This window comes from Centroberyx gerrardi, chromosome 16 (genome assembly GCF_048128805.1).
Source record: "Centroberyx gerrardi isolate f3 chromosome 16, fCenGer3.hap1.cur.20231027, whole genome shotgun sequence".
Classification (NCBI taxonomy): Eukaryota; Metazoa; Chordata; class Actinopteri; order Beryciformes; family Berycidae; genus Centroberyx; species Centroberyx gerrardi.
In genome coordinates, this window is record NC_136012.1 from 20,616,974 (window position 1) to 20,636,141 (window position 19,168).

A 19,168-nucleotide genomic window follows, 5' to 3' on the forward strand; every position below is an offset into this window, starting at 1 on the left:
TGTAAAGTACTTTTCTGTTTTCTGATTGAAAACTTGAGACTAGCTGAACTGTCCTGATGCAGTAAACACCACCCATCTGGTACCATAAGGAGTTTAACCTAAAACACTAAGAATTCTTTGCAGCTACTATTTCATCCAATGTACTGAGAGACTATTATGCTTCCCCTCTGTCATGGGCGCATCCTCACTGTAGATGCAGCAGACAACTAGAGCAACAGCTGTTATATGAGTCACAGAAGATAGGCAAAAAGAAAATAGGAGATAAATAAAGGCTGAGAAACAGTGACAGAGAGCTCCTAAGGCAGTTCATCTGATAGCATGTTGACAGATGAAGCGCTACGCAAACACAGGCTGAAGGCCTAGTGTCCAGCGCTAGCCAACGTCACTCAACGAGCGAGTTCTCAGTACACAGAGGGCGAACAATGGCAATCAGTAATGCTGGTTAGTAAGCACATACTGAGCCTGGTCAAATGGATTAAATAATCAATGAGTCAGTGTATTTGTGTTGGTAGTAAATCATTTTGAAGAAGGTGTAGGATGCAAGTATGAAGCAAACTGCATTTTGGGTTACTCTTGTAATTAGTACTGAAAAGGAGGATTGAGATTTGGATTAAATTGAATGACAGACAAAAAAATAACATTTAATGTGTAGATTAAAAGGAAAAACAGACTCAAGATGTATGGATGTGAAACTCACCTCAGTGTATGAATAAAAAAGTTGTGGAACAATAGTGAGCTGTGTGTGTGTTGGTTAGGTTGCTGTTACAGTGTGCAAGGCAGTCTGAAACAAACTTTTCGGGTTATTACTCACATCGAGAGTGTCTTCGTTGATCACCAGCATGCCCATGTTCTTGGTCAGTAGTTTGCAAGAATGTCCTACAATAAAACAGAGAAAAAAACTGAAGATGTAGTTCAAAGTTTCATAGAGCAGATTGATTAGATTGATACGATAAGTAGATAGGTAGGTAGGTAGGTAGGTAGGTAACAGACAAAAAGATATATTTAACAAACAGATATATTTTATACTAACAGACATATTTAGACAGACAGACAGACAGCTACTCAAAGAGACAATCTCCACTGCATCAAAGAGTAGTTTAGCTTAGTTTTATTAGGATCCTCATTAGCGTGAATCTCAGTGATAAGTTGTCTTCCTGGAGTCCAAACACACAACACAAATTTAATGTCAGGGTTAACAAAAAAAAAAAAAAAAAAAAAAAAAAAGAAAAAAATAGAACAATTAAAGCATACTAGAGGATACAGCAATACAGCATATTAAAGGATGGTAATTAAAATGTTACAGCTCAGAGCCAGCGTCTCGAGACATGACTAATGACTTTGGTTTACAGGGGTTTGTCAGTTTCCTGTTTTAATGGGCAGTTACACCTCTGTGTTGCCCAACATGGCTCCCTGGGGAGCGTCCACCTCAGCTCTTGGCCGGGACAGAGGCTCAGGGTCACCAGAGAGGTGGCAGATAGAGACTCCCTTGGGGGCAAACAGAAATGTCTCAGGAACCCAGACCTACATCCTTAGCCTAATCCCTTTGCAATATGAAAAGGCTGCCATCTGTGGCGTGACCACATGAATATTTGTGGGCTTCATCAATTTGCTTGTGTTTTGAAAGAGATTTTAGTTTCTTTAAGGGGTTTACCATGAAGCCCAAATCTGTCAGTGCATGGGTGGCAGTTTATGTGAGTGAAATTGAGATAAGATTATGCACAAAACACACACACACGCATGCATTCACAGACACAAACACACGCACACATGGTACACACAGAGGGGGGCTTCCATGAGGAAATGAGGAGGTTTCACCTCCAGAGTCAAAACCAAACAGGGCTGGGGTCTGGGTCTGGCAGATTGTTTTCTTAACTGCTAAGGTGCAAACTTCCAAAAATTTGCCAATGTGTGGAAAATGTCTCCCCATCTCAACACTGTCTCTGCCCCCTTCCCCCCTTGTCAATTCCTGCCACAGCCCTTCCGCTTAATGTGTTTACCTTAAGCTCATTTCACTGCAGCCAAACTGCCTTTTTTTATTTCACCAGAGAAAGTTAAATTCCTGGCCTTTCTCCAGCTCAGGCGGAACTAAACACGGCTCCCAAAGGAGTTAGGGAATGTGTAACAGCGACACTCATGTCACACAGTAATCTCAGAGGTTCCAATGGGAGCAGCAATTAAAGACACAAATTATGGGTACAGAAGGCTCTCAAAATGGATGCCAGACAGTGGACACTAGGATTTTAGGAGGGATGGAGGGGAGGGAGGAAGAGTTGGAAACTGAGATTAATGACTGGCCATGGTGAGGTAGGTGGGAAGGTAGGTATTATGGGGGTTCATGTTTGTGTTGGCAGACCAGGGGGTGTATTTACCTTTTCAAGTCTCTCTGCTAGAGGGGACGATGCACCCCCTGGCCAAGATTAACACGGTGCTGTTTATGTGCCTGTCTTCTCATCTGTGATACCTTCAGTGCAGTGAGCAGAGTTTACCAACAAGCTGACCAGCAGGCAGTGTGCTTTCATGGAGTTCTGGCCCTGACCTGCCCCGAGCATCAAAACCCTTCAACCAAGGACAGCTCACAGCACTAACAGCCTACCCCAGTGCAAACATTGCTCCTCAGGCACCCAGACATATGTTGTCAAAGTGGTTATGTCACAATAGGTCAGGACTGGGGAATAGGACAAGACTGAAAAACTGACAGTCTCTACAGCCTCTGGTGGGACAGAAGTCAGACCAAACTGACCCTGCCATGTTTCAGCATCTTAAGTATGTTAAAACAAGTAAACTCAGCTCCATTTGCACTGATTTCTGCCCAAGATGGTGTGCAAAGAGTGCTATTCAGGTGGTTTGGGCCACCACAAACAACCCAATTGCGATGAGCTAAATTCACCGGTCCAGAGTGGCGAAAGGTGCGCCGTGAACCCTGGTAATGGGGATCGTCTTTCAGCGAGGAAAATAGTAAAAAACAAAGTCAATATTGAGAGGGGCTTTTACAGAGAAACTCAGTGAAACGGCGGACCTGTAAAAATACTTCCCGTGAGCATGTGCTTCTGAGGAGCCCCCTCACATCTGGGCACGGCGGGCACAAAGGGCTGATTCAGCCAGCCCACAGTGGTAGGTAGCCACAAACAGAGGTGCTTTTAATATCTATTTTTCCGGACTCTTTTAACAAGTTGGCTGTTTCGAGGTTGACTCGTTTGTAGCAATTTGCGCTAATTCAGCCACATCTAAGGGTTATTAATGGCCAGGCCCTTCGAGGAAGAGGAAGGTGGGCTACTCTGCTTAACCAATGTTAGTCCTTGGGCTTTCTGATAACACCAGCAAGGCTGAAGCCCCTAGGGGAACCAGATATGTGAAACGGGCCTGCTTGTGTACATATGTATGTTATTTTATTTCCTGTCAGTGCAGTGTGCTCGTATATCATCTTGCATTCTGCAACAGATGCTTCAGCTGGACAGATCTGACGGAGAAACATTGTGCTTGTCAGTAGTTTGTCCTGCTGGGTGAGGAATGACCACAGGCTGACTGGATTACCTGTCAGGGCCTGATATAGATGTCTCCTCACCAAGGACCAGGCTCACCTGTGGTTTTCCATTTGGTTTGAGACCAAGTGCACTCGCAGAGATATGTCATGATGGAGAAATGTTTATGGGACTCCTTGACTATAAATGTATCTTATTATTATTAGTAGCCTCAGTGATATAACAGTATGACATTCATTCATATGATACACATCAGACCAGTGTCCAAATAAGTAATCAAGTCCAAAGACCAGTCTCATCTTACTCTCCTTGAGTCTTACCAATATTGATGGCTGTTTCCTGCTTGTCCCCAGTCAGGATCCAGATCTTGATGTCGGCCTTCATCAGAGTCTCAATGGTCTCAGGAACCTTATCCTGGAGCTTGTCCTCTATTGCTGTGGCGCCCAGGAGCTGCAGGTTCTGCACCAGAAAGAAAGAGAAAAAAAAAAGTCAGCAAGTGGAGATTTGACAGGAGAGGGGCTTTACAACGTCATGTGTCAGAGAAATATGGGGGCCGGGACTATGTCACTCACTCACAGTAGTGTTTTTCCCCTCATCAGCTGCTCTTGTTTATCACCCAGCTAAGCCACTGAGGGCTTTAGGGGTTTTGGATCAGTAGGTAGTAAGCTCTGTGTGTGTCTGTCTGCGTGTGTGTGTGTTTGCACATCTGTGGACATCATCTCTTAAATTCCCACCCGCTCGCCCACACACCCTCACAATAGGTGTGTTTTTCTCAGGAAGCCTAGCTGGTCTCTGGGACAGGTTGTGGGCTCGTAAGGCCCAGCAGAGGGCCAAAGTTTTGACAGGACTCAGGAGTGGAAGGGAGACGAGAGGCAGCTGCAGAGGAGAGGCGAGGGAAGCGATGGTCAGCCCTCTCTAAGCTGTGACCTGAGCTGTGCTGCCTGTATGTCTGTAGCCACACAGCAGTGAAAACCATGGCTGTGGGAGAACATGTCTGTGTCTGACGAGTCCTCATGTGCGTCTTGGTGTGAACTGCTCTATTCTTACAGTGGTGGTTGTTAAAGGTGTTCTTGGTGAATTATGGTAAAAGAACCACATGGATCTGAATTTTAACCACCTAGCCAGGATGGGAAAATAACGGCAGCCACCAGCCAAATGTAAAGTTTGTTTAATCTGCCAGTCACTTTGGTAGTTAACTAACCATAATTTAGGGGTTCTATTCTATGCTTGATGTAAATTTGTAAGGCAGCACTGTGACAGTGGCTGGTAAACCTGTGAATCCACCAGACACTGTGGACAGTGGGCAAAGTGAGTTTCCTGCCCTGTGCCTGACATGCAAGAAAAGAAGTTACAACCTTGCAAATGTGTGTTAATGCACATGACCCAGGGCAGAGGGGGGACACTGCTCATCTGGCTGGGGCTGCAGTGTATGATGCTTCCTTTCCAGACCACAAGGCTGTCGGTCTCTGATGGCTGCGTTTAACACTAGCCTCTTGACTTTTTTCCTGAAATATTTAGTGGTCCAAGCATGTTGTGCATGTAACTATATATTGGGAATTTCTAGAGTGAGTTACTATGAGAGTCAGAAATCATCTGATACAAAAATAGTCTTAAAGCTTTCATCCCACATGGACTTTCAAAGAACCACAACCACTCATTATTGGAGGCAATGAGTAGGGATTAAGTGAAACTTGGAGGTTGTGCATCCTTCACTAAGTTGAATTATTGTTTGAAATTCACCATGCTTTTCTACACCAATTAGACCTATTCTTATATGGATTTGACAGTCTTATACCCATCTACTGTAACTGATCTCTATGGGCAATTTGTTTGGGAGATGTGGTGAGGAAGTACCTTACTGTTTTCAAGCAGCCTTGGAATGCCTGTGTCTTTCAAATTTCATTGCAACTCCACTGTGCCACCTTGTGGCATGAGTGCATACATTTTTAAGTTTGGGTGGCCCCAGGGAGAACTGAACCCCAAGCTCTGGCAGTGTTGGTGCCATGCTCTACCCACTGAGCTGTGTACCACACTGCATTCTCCTCTCTGAAAGCTTTCATGTTTATTTCATGATTGATTGCGTCCATTTGTTTTGGGCAGCCTTGGGCGACCATGAAGAACATGCCAGGCGGTTGATTTACGAGTGTGGCTGCCTGTGTTTGACTAGTGCTTCCACATAGACGCTCCTCACAGAGAACTGATTATACTTCCTGGTAATATCTTAAATGACACACTCACACACATACACAAACAAATTTGTCATTTTTTTCAGATTTCCGAGTGTGATTATGTGACGAGCCTGCATTAATTACACAGGAGGTTCTGGCTTCAGCTTGAATAAAGGAAGCCAGTCTGATCCTGCTGCAGATCCACTGAAGACTATCAAACAGATGGTTTGTGTGAAACAGTGTACATTAGGTGAAGGCAGCAGGCAGCCAGGTAAATAAACAGCTCATAATCTCATTTGCCAAGCTGACTACATTCCAATATTAAATGTTTCTTGGCTGATACAGGACTAGTGGGCTAGGGGACTAGTTCAGAGAACAGAACAGGTGGCTATGGTGTTGGTGTTGTGGTGGGTGGAGGCAAGGGCTGATACCAATATAAACCTGTCTATGTATCCGTTTCATTCTGTGGATCTACCACCCACATCTCAGGGTTATTGACATAACAAACCTTCTCTATCAGTTCGTAGCTCTCCTCCAGTTTAAGGGCTCTGTTCTGCAGGGAGGTGCAGGCCCTGTGGTGGACCTCCTGCCACTGCTGATAGGACGACTCACTGATGTCTGCCACCGCAAAGCACAGAGTGCGCAGCCCTGCATGGAGAGAACAACATCAGGAGACCTGGGTAAATTTTCAAGATTTCTACCCATTTTCCATTTCAAAATTTCAAGATTTCAAGACCTTAATTTGTTGATTTAAGGGTGTTCAATAGGATTTATGCTGATAGTGGCTATGCAATGTAACTAACAGGACCTAAAATTGCCAAATTTAGTATGCATATTTTTCTAGACTTTCTAGGCCTGCATATAACTTTTTTTGTGTTGTCTTGCCGTTTGTTTTGACCTACTTACTAGTATCTGATGGGTGGGGTTTGCTACACAGCACACAATACACACAATACATTTTCAATGCTGCCTGAGGAAGAGCGCTAAGCTTGAAATGTGTTGCTTATCCTGCATGTAGTATAGAGGCCAATCACTGTGTTCTGTTTTGCTCTTTAAGCACCTTATTGTTGTGCACCTACAAAGCAATTAAACTTCCACCCTCTGCATTGAAGTGGCTTCTAAACTTTTCATTTTGTTTTCTCCGGGCCTTTTGGCAGGTCATATTTTTCTCCACTGTTCTCTAGTGGAGACTTAAAATTACCAAATTTATTTTCCATACTTCTCTAGACTTTCTAGACCTGCCTAGAAATCCTGGTTTTTGTGTTGTCTTGGTGTTTGTTTTGACCTACTTAAAGTATCAGATGGGTGGGGTTTCCCACACAATGAGCACCAGAGCAATTCTACAGTCACAGGGAAGTACTTTTAAGTCACTTAAATATACTTTTCTATAACTGACAAGTTAATAACTTACCTGAATTGTCCTAATGCGTTAAACCCCACCCATCTAATACTCCAAGCCGGGTTAAATACAGATGCTAACAGATTAACAGGCATATGATGTCTGTGTGTTGTTCCACTGATCATGTTTGTAGCTCATATCAATGTGCATCTGTTTAAAGACTAAAATCTCTCAACAGATTTAACGCAAAAAACAATTACCAAATTCTAAACTATATATGCTTATTAAATGTTACACTCCTCGTCAAAAAACTAAAGGAAATTCTTATATTTTATCTAGCCCTTCACACATTACTGTTATTGGAGATCTTCAGAGTCTGTCCTGTGTGCTATCTTTAGCCTACATCACATATTGCCGATGACATCATTTTGCTGGTGTCTCACAAGGGGGCAGTATGAACACAGAGCAAAAAGAAGAGCCTATGATGCAGTTTCTCTCAGCTCCATTGTCTTACGTTGCTTCTCCTTGCTTCTTCTTATAATGACATTAACTGGTCATCCAAAAATGACCCATGAGGATAAACTCTCAGGAAAAAAACAAAACCCTTGCATCTGTTCCAACAGATTATCGAGTGATGATTATTACCAGGGAGAAATAAACAAGGGATGCATAGACATTAGAAACATCCTACATGATGTTTTACTTCTGGTAGACAGGGGGCGATGTTTGTCCACTCACCCTCTGTAGCAAACTGTTCGAGGTGCTTCAATGTGATCTCTTTGTACCTAGAGCTGTCAGCCAGACGGTCATAGATCACTGTGTCCTGAAGGGAAACGAACAGTCATTGGCTACTGACACCCAAAAAAAAAAAAAAACCTTGGGTGAGTGGCTAAATGGGTGAGTCAGCCTGCATCCAGCACTTATGAGTCTATCATTTTTGTTTTTCCTCATATTTGCCCGATAACCATGAGACCATCTGAATTACACGATTGAAATGGTCATATGGTTAAGAAGCAATTAGAAGGGAATACAAAAAATGCAAATAGGGCTGAATCATGGATAAATGAGTCTATGTTTGAGCATTAAGTAATGTGTAATAAATGTTATATAAAAGTAATCAAAACATTTCAGCAAGATCAACAATACACTTTACTAAAACACAATCTACTCGCTGAGCCTGCAGAGTCAAAGCACAGAAAATGAAGGGAAAAAAGAGAAAAGGAGATGATACAATGATATTCAAAGCTGCAGGGATGCACTTTCCTGACATTTGTGAATAGTGAATACAAAGCCATTCTGGATGATCACCCTCACTGAATGAAAATAATCTCTATCCTGCTGGGTGTGGTTTCTTCCACTTGCACAAAGGCATGAGTGGTCACTGAATGGTTTGATGAGCCTGAAGACTATGTAAACCATACGATGGCAGTCTCTCTCAACTGATCACAACCCTATTGAACAAAACAGCGTGTTCAAAATAAAAAAAAACATCAAAGTTACTCCAAATGATGTAATTCCCTTTGAATGAATGGTGTTGTATCCACCCAATAGAGGTCCAGATACTTGTATAACCTATGCAAAGGTGCATTGAGGCTGGTTTGTTTGTTTTAGCCCAATGCCTAATTGTGACACACTGTGTTGGTGCATCCTTTATTTTGCTAGCTACCCATGTTTGAAATATGGTAATCTTACTGCCGCTCATTGAAATGATTTCCTGACAAGAGAGGGAGGCAACAGGGGGAAGAGAGCATTCAACACTCCTGTGGTAATGATGGTGATGGCCTGTCATGCGTTGCCATGGAGAGAGACAGACACTCACGGCTCCTTTGCAGTAGAGGCGGATCTTCCCAGATGGGGTGCGCATGATGACTGACATCCTCTTCCTAGCGCTGAGAGAGACAGGGAGAGAAATTAAGTGAGAGAACGCACATCACAAGGTGTTACAGCCACTAGAAGCAAATTATCACATACTATTTGAACTAGCATACGTCTGTTGAAATTCAAATTTAAACAGTGTGTAACAAGATAACACACCTACGTCTCACAATTAATTAGCACAAATCATGTGAGAGCAAAAGGCAGATGACGCACTCTAAAGCGTGTGACTCCATAAGATTCATTTGGGGATTCTGTGGCAAATATAATCATTGCTGTAGACCTGCAGCACCATCATCACAAATCAGATACAAGTTGTACTGTAATATATGCAGAACTGTATGGACAACATGTTCTAAATCACCAAGTATGCTGCAGCTGTATACACAATAATTAATTATGAGAACAACACATTTATGAAAGTACTACCTTGTGAACTCCAGCACATGAAGCAGCTCATACTTGTCCTCTGTTCCAGGCTAAGACCAAAAAAGACAGACGTGTCAGTGTACTCCAAAAAGAGACAACTCAACTCAGCCTTAGTCTTCTTCTAAGACATCTTATCTCAAACACCACAAACCAACCCTGCAACCCCTCTCCAATCAGGCTTAATTGCACTTTAACTGTGTTTATCAGTTGCCTGCACTGAGCTGATGGTGGGAGAATAATAAGGTAAGATTCAATTAACTTCCTTAATTGTAGAGACCGCTAGATACAAGAGAGAATAATTAAATAGACGCCGAGAGCTTTATAAGGCCTAATAAAGGTTAAGAACTTGGACAAATATCTCAGAGGCAAGATGTTCTCAGTGGGCAAAATTAGAAAATGGTTTTGGTCTTCCAGCCTCTGGATCTTCCCCAAGTGCAATCACCAGGTTAGCCAATTAAGAGAACAACACAATGAGCGACCTTAGCTTTGGAGAGGACACACGACGTATCGCCTTATAATATAATCACAGCGGATGTGAAGTTAGCCATTTTCCATTACTGGCACATGTGACTACAAAAGCCAGAATCCTCCCTGGCATTGTGTATTAGCTTTATCTTACGGTCTGTTGCTGATTTCATTGGAACATCTGAGCAACACGGCAAAATGGAGAGTTACTAAAGTTAAAGTTTTACAGATTGCAGAGACAGTACAACTGTGTGGAAAAACATAGTTGGGATATGTGTTGTGGTCATTGAAACTAATTCTTATGAAAAGAAAGGCTTCCATTCTTCCAATCTAGGGTAAAAAGTAATGGCTTTTTGTTCAGCATGGGACAATGTAAGCATTTTTGTGTCACTCTTCAGTACACAATCACAGTAGTCTTCCAAGGCCACAGCTAAATGGGGCAAAGTGAGGCTGTGTGTAGTTTTATGAGCTGGTGAAATGCACAATTCATGATTTGTTTTGCTCATCAAGCCTTTCATAAGTATATTACATTCCATTACTTTTCAGGCAATTAGCTGATGTTATCCAGAGTGACTAACATTGAGCAAGCAGATAGTCTTAAGTCAATGTCTTGCTCAAGATTGGTCTTGCAACTTTTTGGTTAAGGGTCAGTCTCTCTAAATACTAAGGCATCCTTTTGCCCATATTAAAGATAAAGTGGATCCATTCATCAATTCAATAGCCTGTGTGCCTTTCATTATACTCTCGTCTTGGTTCATCTTACCGTTTCCACGATGACACTGTCTGGGGTTCGACCAGAAAACACAAAGCCCAGGTTCCGTGCTGCTCTCACCAGAGCTCCTTCATCTTGGAAGCAAAAAGAGAACCCAAAATGTTACAGATGAGCACACACAATCTGTGGGCATACAATGCTGTCAAGACAACATGGACATGAGTTTGACATTCACGATAAGAACCACATTTATATTTGGTACATAAAACTAATTCAACTAGACAGTTTTCACAGTGAGGGCAGGAAATGGAGGCTGTGCAACAGGTATGTTTTACTGCAGCTTGCATGAGGATGCTGCAGGGAGAGAAAAGCTTTCTGCATGTTGTTTACAGTTCACTTAGCTAGCTTTCTCTTTGCAGCCATTCCCTGCTCTGCTTCAAACCCCAAAGCTCCATAAAACCATTATTGTTCTAAGTAGTCAGGCTAAAAAAAGGCTCATCTTATCTCTCATATCAAAGGAAAATGTGAAAAGAAAAGCAGTAGCGTTGCATTGTTCAGTTATTAAATAATGCCTTTTCATGTAATCAAAAGGCATTTGATAATTATTACAAAGGAAAATAGTGAACATCAAACATACAGTGCTGACATTTTTTGAGCTCATTATCTTACAGCTTATCTTATTAAGCTGTAAAAATGGCACTTAAAACAGATTGCAGAAATTGTAGTACTTTTCATTTAAAAGTCAAATCTGTAACTGCAATACAGTGCTAAAAAAAAGGAAAGAAAAAGCTGTAAAATGATTGGTTACATTCTGGAGTAACACAGATCTGTTCTGATAAGTAATCAGTTAAGAAAGAATTGAGCTGGATATAGTCTCTTCCTTGTGTGTTTGATGTTTGTATTCCCTGTCTGTTGTGTTTTATTTCTATTTAAACTGTAACTGGTGTGCCGTCTTGGCCAGGGCTCCCTCGGAAAAGAGATTTCAATCTCAAGGGACTTCCTGGTTAAATAAAGGTTAAATAAATAAATAAATAAAGAATGTTCCAAAAAGCTTATTTTCCAAACTCTTCAACAACTTATGTGAATAAACCCAAAGGTGAAGTGGCCAAATAGATTCTGGAACAACTCTTACAGAGTGGGCCTACCAGATGAAATGTGGAGCAGAAGATGCAGAGAAACAGGTCTTTACCTCATCACTGCCACTCAAACACTTTCATCCTTGGTTGATCAAAGTACTGTAGGTCCAATTAAGCCTAATTTTAGCAAGAGAATCAAGGTGCCATGTGTTTTTCGTACAGGCTATTTGATTTTGCAACATCAGTTCCTGGCATCTCTTCTTCTCCTATTCTGTATGATTATATAACTTTATGAAATATAGGTGTCTGAAGGCAGTAGTGAGGTCAGGTGTTCCATTTACTAAGGAACATAGGAAATTGAACTGAAAATGAAATATCTCAACAAAAAGAATTGAAAAACAAAATTTGATTAGCTACCAGGTTCCCTGTTATCTAGGCTTGACATCTTGCTATCCTGATTTTTTCTGTTTGTTTGCTTCTTTGCTCGTTCTTCATTAGGCCATTTTCCTTAATTCCCCTTTAGATTAACTCTCCATTTACTAAGGATTAACTGATATTTTTGACAAACTCTTGGCTAAAATAAGAATCCCACACAGTAGGATGGTGTTAGTGCTATTTCTAAGTTGCTCTAAGTTGTCGTGCTTGAGGAGGGTGCGGCGCACCTGGAGAAGCCGCCTGGTAGGTGATTTTGCCATCGGTGCGTTCAGGGACTGCAGTGTGACAGATGGCCATCATGGTCATGAACTCCAGGATGACAGCAGCTGTAGGCTACAGGGGGGGGGAGGGGAGGGGAGGGGAGGGGAGACTTTGACTTTTGATGTTCTTTAATGAAACGCCTCACAAGAAAAAAAGAGGAATAAGTAACTAGACACACAGTGTTACAGTCATTAAAGAAAATTATCCATAGAGAGTGCACTGTTGGACAGAATCTGCATGAGTCACACTGTCACCTTTCGCTCCTTTCATATACCTATGGATGGATGACACACATGACCTGCTAGAAAATCATACACCGCTTTCAATATGTGTTGAGTGTACAGTCAGGCATATAATAAATTGCTCCTGTTCATAAGAAATCTAAGCAGACCTGGGTCAAAAAGTACGTGCAAGTAATTCTTAGCACTTGTTTTAACCTATTTTGGGCACCATATGGGTGAGGCTTGCCACATCAGGACAGTTCAGACAGTGGCACATCAAGTGTCAGATATGTTGTCCATCACAAAAAGTACACTAGATTGATTTTCAAACAGTCTAAACTTCATGGCACTGCATTGTCTTAAGCCATCCATCTGGTCCCCCGAGCAGGTTACAAAGCAAACATTATGAATTATTTGGAAATGCTATATCTAATTATTTAGAAGTACTATAATACTAAATCTTGCCTTCTCAGTGAACCTAATCCTATTGGGTCGCACTGATAGTTATCTTAGTTTGAATCACAACAACAACTCTAGCAATGACGCTATCAAATGATTATGACCACTAATGCTTGGAATCTCTTATTTAAAGCTAATTGTCTGCTTTCTGAATAGGACATGTGCCTTGTCTTCATTAGCTCTGTTCAACCTGGCGGGGCCTGACTACTGTGTAGTATGGTCTGGTATGCATCTCCATTGATTATCCAACTAGACAAAGAGCAGCAGGATTTGAAAATAACAGTCGCAAATCATGCACCCCAAATCAACATTTCATTTCAGCACTACAGAGACAGAACAGGAAAACAAACGAGACACCTGAATGTTTCATCACTATTCTTCTCCCAGTCACATATTTTGTGAAACAAATGTTAATTTACTACAACCAACTACAAATGATTATTGGACAAAGCTTATTCACAATAAACAGGAAACAGTCTATGTATACAGCCATTTATTCTTCATGCTGTAGTTTGAGTGCAGCTTCAGTCAGGTTTAGTCAGGTTGTGAAACACAGGTGGCTCAGCCATTGGCCAGCTGTGTTTGGCCACATCCTCTTTAGGCTGTAAGCTAATAGCCGCTGGAGACAAAGCAATAGTTCCATAATTTTAATAGGATCCCACAGAATGCCAGTTTCCCAGCTGCTGACATACATTTACTGTATGACTGCTTGGTGAATCATGCTTGTGCATGCAATATAAACTTGTGTCAACTAATGAAAAAAAACATACTGAGCCTAGCCTATATACTACGAGCATCTGACGTTAATGACTGGGGAAGCTAGCCATGGGGTAGACTGGGACAGGCATCTGCTGAGGCTCCTATCTGGGGGTTGCAGGACCACCAGCCTACAGTCAGTGACCTCAGCTGGTACAGGGGATATCAGCAGCCCCCCGGGCTACGCTAGGGATAAATCATACAGCAACAATATGGACTCTAATCCGACTGCTATTGCTTCTTACAATGACTGCAACATTAGAATAAGCTTAAATTCCCAGATCACCAACATTACAAGCAACCAATAATGAGTACGTCTCAAAGAAACAGCACCCAGACAAAAGGTGCTCATGTCCCTTTAATGATTGTACAGTACATGAAAAGCGCATGGTAAAGCCATGTTATGAATTGGTGACTGTGGATTAGTCTCTTGTATGTATTCTTACAAAAAATGTCTATCCAAATGTAATTCTAAAACAGCATAGTTTCTCCTCTAGATTGCTCCTTCAAGCCAACACCCATTTACGTTGAACTTTATGAAACAACCTATAGAACAAAAAGCTTTGTGCATACATATTATTAAATCTGCTTTTATCCTTGTACTGTCTGTCATGATATCTCTTTGAACAGCGTTGCCTGTCTGGGAACAAAGGAGCCATGAATGAAGGAGGGAGGGCAAATCAAAGGGCCTTTTGCAAATGAAAGTACACAGAGTCTATTACAGGCCAGGTGGCTGTGAGGACCCCTCTGCCTCCTACCAGAATGCTAATCTGGTCTGGGCTGACAGGTAGACTCTGAAGGACGAGTGTGTGTGTGTGTGTGTGTGTGTGTGTGTGCATATATGTGACAGAAAGACACAAAGAGAGAGGGTGTGTGTGTGCAGGTGTGCATATGTGTGACCCAAGTGTATATGCAGGCATGTGTGTCTGTGTGTCGCGTGTGTGTGTGTGTGTGTGTGTGTGTGTGTGTGACAGCCAGGGTGATGGTCACCTAGGCAGAGAGTTCAGAGCACGTTGCTACGCCCACAGTCGGCTCTGATGGCACAATTAGATGTGACAGCTAATACGCCGCTGCCGGCTCTCGCCCCCACGGACTCCTGGGTAATCTGTGTCACGGCAACAGTGACAGACGCTCATTGCTTCGGACATGGCCAGTGTGGAAAAAGTTGAAGGGGTCATAGAAAACCATGCAGAGAGCCCGGGTGAGCAAACAAACAAACACGAAGACTGCTGAAGCTCTGCGGGCGGAGAACATGTCCAGTGACTCAAGAGAACATGAAAAGCACCAGAGGGGATGTTTATTTTTGTCAGCACTGTTAATTCCCCTCTCCACTAGTCCGCCATCCCCCTCACCGCTGTATCAACATCACTCCTATAAACAGCCCAAAGCGCTGCAAAACTGTTGATAATGATAAGGATTACTAATGTTTAAGTAAGCAAACTCCTGATGGCCACTGATAACCCAAAGGACAAAGTGTTTGGACTTAAATTGATCTATAGTACAATATAAGAGAGGGCGTCCATTGATGGATGACTTGTAGTGTGTCTGAAAAGGTATTTCAGCTGGTGTTTTGAGGGTTTGAGGTAATGTTAACTAGCTGTAATGTAAAAGGTTCAACTCTTGTGGATTTCATATCAATGTCACAACAGTTTTCCTCTAGTGTATTTCAAAAGTATCAAGTGACAGTTTCCTCACATATTAAGTGACTTATCTTCAAGAAAAACATTATGAGGAACAAATATGACTCACACAAGTGCCAGAATACCACCATCAACAAAACACTAATACAACTATACTCCATTAGAGTAATCATAATCAAAATCCTTACAAGAGACGGAGAGAGATTGTGGTTTCTAAATAATGGTGTGTTGTACACATTGTAATTAGCAGTGGGTGCAGGGCTATCAATAGAAAACTAAAGCAGATCCTAGACAAACTCATTAATGTGTGGAGAGTTTCTGCTGTCATAACACAGCAAACATCACAGTAGGATTACTACCCTTCCCTGGGCGATGCTACTGTATGTAATTAGATGTGACATTCTGCCTCCCCCACGCTGTCTGGCAACCGAGTGACTCAACCAGCCAATCAATCACAGCTTTCACCCATTTCATCACTACAGGTGGCAGCTGCCCCCCCCTCTCAGCTCCTGTGACAGTCCCCAAATGCATGTGACAGTCCCCATTTTGAGGCAGAATGCTTTATTAATCGATTTCCTCACACTGAAGTAATCACTGACAAGAAGTTGTGTGCTCTGCATGAAGACTACGCACAACTGTACAGTTCCCCACACTGGATAAACAAATTGGAATTCTAGGATTCCAAATGGCTCATAATTACTTTAACGAGGACGAAGCAGGCCTTCATCCTGTCAGAGTGAACTAATTAGTCTGTGTTTGCCTGCTTGTGTTTACAATGGCTTGCGAGGAAACAGTAGTCACTCCCTCGGCATGATTTTAATCAAATTGATATTGCAGGGAATCACAGGAGGTCAATTTGGCTGTCAAAACACTTCTTTTTGCCCCAGAAAAGTCTAGTAAGTCTAGTGTATATAACAAAAAATGCATACTAGAAAGCATCACAGAATGGAAAGGTTTCTTACCACTATTTTTGACATCTTGAATGAAAATATTGTAGCCTTTTCAATATAAATGCAAGTTGTCACCATTCAAAAGACTAGCATACAGCCAACACAAGTATATCACATCAGTAAGACCCGTTTAAAATGGCAAGAAGACATTATACAACCACACACATACAATTAAATTCTACATCCCTCTTAACTTTGCCCTGAACAGCAGCCATCCCTGCTGGTGGGTGGTGGGGAACCCTGGAGTTACTTACGTGATTACTTTGGAGGTTTTCCAGTAAGCTCGGGTCATTAAATCCAGCCTCCTCTGATGACTGTGTGCTGTGGCTGGCAATGAGAGACAGAGGAGTCAGAACCACACAACACACTGAAATGCTTTGTGACACCATTACACTTATAGTCTACCTGACTAGAACACATGTTACAGTGACAGTAGACTAAGGCGGCAAAGAGTAAACAACAAACTGGATATCACTCATTTTCAAAGAGAGACAATGGTCAATTCTAACAACATCCAGCAACTTCTGACACTTTTTCAAATCATATCATTATTAAGCATGTCAGAATTGATCTCTTATTCAATAACAGCAAAAATAGAACCTCTTGGAGCCTGCATGGACAATCCTGTGATTTCCCAGTTTGAAGGTTGAAAATGACGAGTTACCTAAAATTGTGCAGCCTGGCAGGCTTGTTTAAATGTGCTGCTCTGTTCAACCAATGCTACCCAGAATTTCTTCTTTAATGCCACAATATACACACATAACTAATGTGTGCTGAGAACAGGACCACCAAGCAGGTTTCTAACTGGTATTAACACAACCACGCTGTATTGCAAAGACATTGACATTTGTTGGGAATGATTTCCAAAAGTGTGTCCCCTGGTAGTGGTTGATCCTTTGGGAAAACAGAGGCCTAAAAGGGGAAATTTTCACAAAATTCTACAAAAAACCCACACTCATTCATGCATTCATTCATGTATTCATTTTCCTCCTTATATATATATAAATTTCAGTCATCTCCAAAACTCCTTACATGGTGGTCCCTCTGGTTTCAGAAATTAAACAACACAAGAGGAACTGTTTATAGGGAAATGGTAAACAGACTGCATTTCTGGCAGTTAAAAGTATAAAGTAATATCGCTCATACAGCACTGAAAGCCCAAAAGCCCATCATTTGGTATGATAATCACTGGAAATAAAATTAGTTTTGCATAAATGCACAAGAGATGCTTTTTGTTAGAGACTAAGCCCAAAATAATGTAATATGCTATAATCCTTCACCAGGAAAATGGCAAACCAAACAACAAAAACATGTTACTGATACAATCTTTCATCAAAGTGCAAGCAGGAAGTCATGCTGAATTGGGAAAACAAGATGCATAACTTGGATTGCAGAGAACAGACCTTTTCACTGAAAAAGGAAAGGATATTTTTATCCAACAGTGTCTCAGAGCACTGATTTTATATAGACACCAGCCGCCCACTGGCCCTCCAGCAGAGATCGATTGATGATTGTGATAAATAGAGTCCTATAGATCAGGTAGACGGCAGCTCTGTCCATGGAACTGAGGCTTAATAGAAATGTTACTGAGGCTGCCATTAGCAACTATAAATCTTCCTAATCCCACAGGATGCTCTGTTTCGACCCCTACAAGCCAGCCAGCAATATTCCCATCTAGTGCACAGCAAATAAATGCAGCTTTGGGGGGGGGAAGAAAAGTAGGAAAGAGACAGCAATGCAATTATATAGCAGGGCTGGAGCAGACATGGTGTTACACCTAGATGCACTGGAGGTAAGTGAAATCTATCACACTCACAGGCTTGTATTAAAATATGTCAGGGAGCAAGCGGGAAGCAATTTCTCCATTTCTCTACGCCCCATGCACAGGGACACAAACACTTACTAAGGAGTGTGGCTGCTTCAACTAAATGGCTTTAGGTTATTGTATCATATTGAATATGTGGCTTCTCATTTTGTTGATGTCTTGCTCTGATTAGGTTACATCCATGTGGCTTGTATGGTCATGCACTGTCTCTACATCTATCTTGGCAACTTCTCTGTAGCCTTATAAATTCATAATAAAAAGAAATAGTAAAGAAAAAAAAATGCATTTGAATTGTGCAACGAAGACATGCTGCTTTTTGAGAGAATTCTTATTGATTTATTAATATTGTTTCACCATCTCTAACACCTGTACAGGAAAGGAGGTTTTGCAAGACTAAGCCTTTGTCTGCTGCAGCAGTGGCGCAGCTCGCCATGTCCATCGTCTTGATGAAATTTCTGGGGCACAAGGCTGGGTGTGGAGGACGGTCAGTTATTGATTATCTGCCGGCACACAGAGGTCCTGTCACTATGGGAACAAGGGTGCTGGTTGTTCACAGTCGATAGTCGCGGACTTGCTACACCAGCCAGTTATGGTGATAGAAAAAAAAAAAAAGATTCACTGCCTGGACTGAGTTAAGCTTTGTGTTGAATTAACGTGATGTTTTGGATACAAGTGACCTAATGTCTTTGGTACAAAGACTGCAAATGTTGGGGTGTGGTCTTCATGAAGTCTACACTGTACATTTCCTTATAATCTGTGCGCAAAGAATCTTTTTCTTTGTGTGAAGGGGCAACATATGATGGCACATCGATAAGGTTGTAACAATAAATGTACTATTTATACATAATGACTTACAGTTCCCACTGCAGTATGGATAGGGTAGGGAATTAATAACATTTTAGCAATATTGATGACTTAAAAATCTCTTCCCTTATCAGTTTCTTTCTTATATATATGAAGTTTATAGCACCTCTTGTAGTTTCCTTGTAGCTGAAGCATGTAGCAGCATAGCAACAAAGAGGACAAACTAGACTGTTAGACTCAGGGTCTGAAAACAGTGTTTTCATTATCTGCAAGT

At 41.8% G+C, this 19,168-nt stretch overlaps 1 protein-coding gene across 7 annotated transcripts in view; it reads right to left on the minus strand.

The window, feature by feature from the left end:
- atp8a1 (ATPase phospholipid transporting 8A1) overlaps positions 1-19,168 on the minus strand; it is a 111,876-nt gene that overhangs the window by 40,735 nt on the left and 51,973 nt on the right. For all 7 annotated transcript variants that reach the window (XM_071900261.2, XM_071900257.2, XM_071900259.2 and 4 more), the window contains 9 exons: positions 16,520-16,592; positions 12,206-12,311; positions 10,519-10,601; positions 9,291-9,340; positions 8,806-8,875; positions 7,725-7,809; positions 6,156-6,295; positions 3,800-3,938; positions 812-876 (listed from right to left, as the gene is read on the minus strand). In XM_071900261.2, coding sequence (XP_071756362.1) covers positions 812-876; positions 3,800-3,938; positions 6,156-6,295; positions 7,725-7,809; positions 8,806-8,875; positions 9,291-9,340; positions 10,519-10,601; positions 12,206-12,311; positions 16,520-16,592 — 811 coding nt within the window. The remainder of the gene's footprint in view (positions 1-811; positions 877-3,799; positions 3,939-6,155; positions 6,296-7,724; positions 7,810-8,805; positions 8,876-9,290; positions 9,341-10,518; positions 10,602-12,205; positions 12,312-16,519; positions 16,593-19,168) is intronic.